The 3,997-nt window shown below is 42.1% G+C and overlaps 1 protein-coding gene across 1 annotated transcript; it reads right to left on the bottom strand.

The window, feature by feature from the left end:
• Positions 1–1,050: 1,050 nt before the first annotated feature.
• LOC146653982 (uncharacterized) lies at positions 1,051–2,330 on the bottom strand. Its single transcript, XM_085380330.1, has 2 exons — positions 2,133–2,330; positions 1,051–1,938 (listed from the first exon to the last, which is right to left on the bottom strand). Exons 1-2 carry the CDS (start codon positions 2,260–2,262, stop codon positions 1,151–1,153), a joined length of 918 nt encoding a protein of 305 aa, XP_085236456.1. The 5' UTR covers positions 2,263–2,330; the 3' UTR covers positions 1,051–1,150.
• Positions 2,331–3,997: the final 1,667 nt, after the last annotated feature.

The following is a 3,997-nucleotide window of genomic DNA, read 5'->3' as shown; positions in this document are numbered from 1 at the left end:
TAATTTTGTCGAAAATTAGAGTTTTTTTATTTGCATTCTTGAACAGAAAAATAATTAAAACAACAAACAGTGGATTCGGTTTGACATTTGCTCAATAACATATTTATTTTTGTTTTAAATAAGCAGTAAGTTTTTGATAGATTTCTAAAATATTTGTGTTGTCTTGTTTTTATTGACAGGTGGTCTAATAAATTTCTTAACACCGCACCGTTATTTTAACAAGTCTTATCTTTACTAAAAAAAAAAAAAAAAGAAAGCTTCTCTCTGATATTTGCAATTACACATATTAACTAGCATCCCCAGGCTTCTACCTTTCTACCTATAAAACCCGAGAGCAGTCAAATGGTGGAAGTGGAAGCTAAATTGGCTAGTCATTCATATGTATATTAGGTCGTTACCTAGGAATTCTGGAGGGAGGGGAGTGGGGGTGAGTGATTGAGGGGGTGGGGGAGCTGCTAAAAGCTGTGAACTTCCTTTTGTGTTTCATCTTGATGCATTCTCAATCATCCAGGGAAATAAATCTCCAAAAGTCACCAACTTGGAGTGTTTCAGTTTGCCATCTTAGGGAGAAATCAACACACATGGGTGTATGTCCTTTGTTGCTGAGATTTATTGATAAAAACAGTACAAAAAACCAACCATTTGTACACATATTTACAAATGGCCTGCTGAGTGGTGCATGGAGCATGTTCATTGGTTCATGGACCTCCCTGAACTAATGGCATTTATTGCAATTGTCATCTTGCGGGGGGTTACCAGGGTGCCATCTCTAAATGACTGCTGGTCAGCAAACCTGGGAAACCCACAGATAATTGGAATTATGGCACGAAACCGCTTCCAAAACATCATGCAACACCTACGCTTTGATGACAAGTCCACCCGCTGTGATCGAGCAAAGACTGACAAGTTTGCTGCAATTTCCAGTGTGTGGGGATCATTTCTCAGGGAGGGGAGTGGGGGTGAGTGATTGAGGGGGTGGGGGAGTGGAGTGTTTCAGTTTGCCATCTTAGGGAGAAATCAACACATGTCCTTTGTATGTCCTTTGTTGCTGACATTTATTGATGAAAACAGTACAAAAAACCAACCATTTGTACACATATTTACAAATAATGATAAAAAGTGAGTGAGTACATTTCAACATTTTCAGCAATCACTCACAATCCTGGCACTGCCACGGTATCTGTCGTCTGCATTTACCACATGTGTACCTGTAGCAGTGAACACATCGCACAGTGGCCTGATTTTTTTTGCATCTGTGTTTGACCTGACACGTGGCCCTTTTTCCAGGGCTCGGTGTGGAGGGTTCTGCCCGAAGCAACTGATCTTTTCTTGCCTTCTTCGCAGCTACATGAGAGTGAGCCAACTCTGTTGCAAGCGCCACCAGGAAGTCCACCCGTCTTTCCTTCGTCCCGGTGCATGCTTGATACAGCACATGTGCATTCAGTGCTGCCATGTCAATCATGTTATAAAACACGGCGACTGGCCAGCGCCGTGTTCCTTTGCGGACAGTGTACTCCCGAACCATCTGGTCCATCACATCCACAGTTCCAATTATCTGTGGGTTTCCCAGGTTTGCTGACCAGCAGTCATTTACAGATGGAAGCCTGCAAACCCCCCGCAAGATCACAATTGCAATAAATGCCATTAGTTCAGGGAGGTCCATGAACCAATGAACATGCTCCGTTTGCTGTGCATGTTGAATAGTCCATTCTTGAATGCTACGAAGCATGTCAAGAGTGACGAAACACAGGAAGCTCTGAAGGCGACTCGAGATACTTCTCCTGGCCTTAGCCGTTGGCTCTCCATCTGCAGCGTACGCTTCTATTGGGGTGAAAGGGAGACAGGTCCCCACATGTTCTTCACGCCACACTGTGCCATCTTTCGCTGTCTCAGTCCCCAAACAAGGTCTCTTTTTCGGTGGAGAAGCAGTCTCCTCATCTGCAGTGTGAACAAATTCAAATTGTGAGCAAAATGGGAAGGTCAAAAAAAATCACAAATGCATGCATAGATACTAATTATAATTCCAGTATCTCCTCCTCTGTATCAGAATAATGTCTGAAATATCTTACTTACTAACTACATCCACTTACTTGTTTGAAATGAAAAAGGAAATAACATGAAATGAAACTAACCGGAAGACTGATCAGACAGCTCTGAGTCCGAATCCGGCTGAACTGCTAGGTCTTCTCCATCCGAGTCACAAGGGTCGACTTCCGTCAGGATCATTTCCAAGGCCTGCTGAGTGGTGAGTCTTCTCTGCATTTTCTTTCCTTGGAGAGGAGGTCCGTACACCAGAGGATTCTTCAGGGCGATGAATTTTCTTTCCTTGGAGAGGATTCTTCAATGAAGATTCTTCAATGAAGGAGTAGGCTAAGTGCAGTGTATATATACCCTTCGGACACAACCCTCCACACCTAGCCGGTCACACCCCAGGTCAAACACAGATGCAAAAAAATCAGGCCACTGTGCGATGTGTTCACTGCTACAGGTACACATGTGGTAAATGCAGACGACAGATACCGTGGCAGTGCCAGGATTGTGAGTGATTGCTGAAAATGTTGAAATGTACTCACTCACTTTTTATCATTATTTGTAAATATGTGTACAAATGGTTGGTTTTTTGTACTGTTTTCATCAATAAATGTCAGCAACAAAGGACATACAAAGGACATGTGTTGATTTCTCCCTAAGATGGCAAACTGAAACACTCCACTCCCAAACCCCCTCAATCACTCACCCCCACTCCCCTTCCTCCAGAATTCCTAGGTAACGACCTAATATACATATGAATGACTCCAGCATTTGACTGACTGCTCTCCGGCTTTTAAAGGTAGAAACGCAAAATGATGACTCCGCGGGGGTCTAAGGTAGAAAACCAAAATGACTGCTCTCCGGGGGTCTAAGTGTTAAATCCAAGTATTACAAAAAATCATTGTTAAAATTATGTTAGATTGTCCTTTTACTTTTAAGCCTCTGAAAGGCTGCATAAAATGGTTCTAAATCTTGAATAGTAATAAACATCGATTAAACATCTAGAATCAAAGCTGAAAGTCTATACTTCAATCAAATCTTGATTACTTGATTTAAAATCCTCTGTGGTGTGGAGAGGCGACACTACAAAAACAAATGTGTCATAGTCCAAATACTTATGGACCTAACTGTAAGCCTATCATCCTTGGGCCAGGAGTGTGTTACACTCAAAGAAGACCAATTCATCATATTTACTGTGATGTGTGGCTGAGCACTCTGTGCAGCTATGAGTGAAAGTCAATAAGTGCGAGCACGCTAGCAACAGTAACAACATAAACATAACGTTTTTGTTTGTATGGCTAAATGGGTTTTGACTTAGTTTCTACAGTTAGAGAGGTGCACTTGTTTCAAGTCATGTTAATTGCCTTGGGACAGGATACAGCACAGCCACAAATTTACACAACGACACAGAAAGAGTGCAGATGGGAATGTAATATTACCACCCTCTGCATTTTGTCAAGTCCTCGTGTAAGTGAACAAGCCTTTATTTTGTTAGATTGTCCCGGGTTCGATATTTTTTCTGAATTAGCAAGTCAGCGGGGTCTCTGTGGAGCTTCATTGCCACCATGCTGTGACATGTTCGGCGGCGCTGTTTTGTTTGTTATTTTTGCCAGAGGACTTAGAATGTGTTGAATAGGTCAAACAGTCACTCAGCGAGGCTGCGTTGCTTCTCCTTCCATGTGTGTATATGTCATTGTGCTCGGTCGGTGTACCAGAACAGACTCACCACATTGTTCATTAGACTGATGATCCATTATTCAGTTCAGCGTTTTATACAAAGCAATTTTGTCATCTGTATATATTTTGATAAGTGAGTCTCAAAGGTTCAAAACACATTTTTGTCCGACTGTTTTGGCACACGCGGAGAAAAATCATCCTAAAACGCATTTCAGCTGGGGACAGTTTGTCACTGACATTGCATAATATAAAGTATGAAAGGATGTCTCTTATAATTGCCGTGGCATTT

The sequence above is a fragment of the Rhamphochromis longiceps genome, linkage group LG14 (genome assembly GCF_057381845.1).
Source record: "Rhamphochromis longiceps isolate RC_006_pf linkage group LG14, R_longiceps_female_GT1.1, whole genome shotgun sequence".
Classification (NCBI taxonomy): domain Eukaryota; kingdom Metazoa; phylum Chordata; class Actinopteri; order Cichliformes; family Cichlidae; genus Rhamphochromis; species Rhamphochromis longiceps.
Note: the sequence above shows the minus strand (reverse complement) of the source record. Positions and strands in the feature narration are given on the sequence as shown.

What these genes read in the sequence shown, in the direction of transcription:
- LOC146653982 (XM_085380330.1), bottom strand. Translation starts at nt 2,262, where the DNA reads ATGCAGAGAAGACTCACCACTCAGCAGGCCTTGGAAATGATCCTGACG. An exon ending in GCTGTCTGATCAGTCTTCCG is followed by an intron (nt 1,939 to 2,132) that starts GTTAGTTTCATT and finishes TTCACACTGCAG; the next exon opens with ATGAGGAGACTGCTTCTCCA.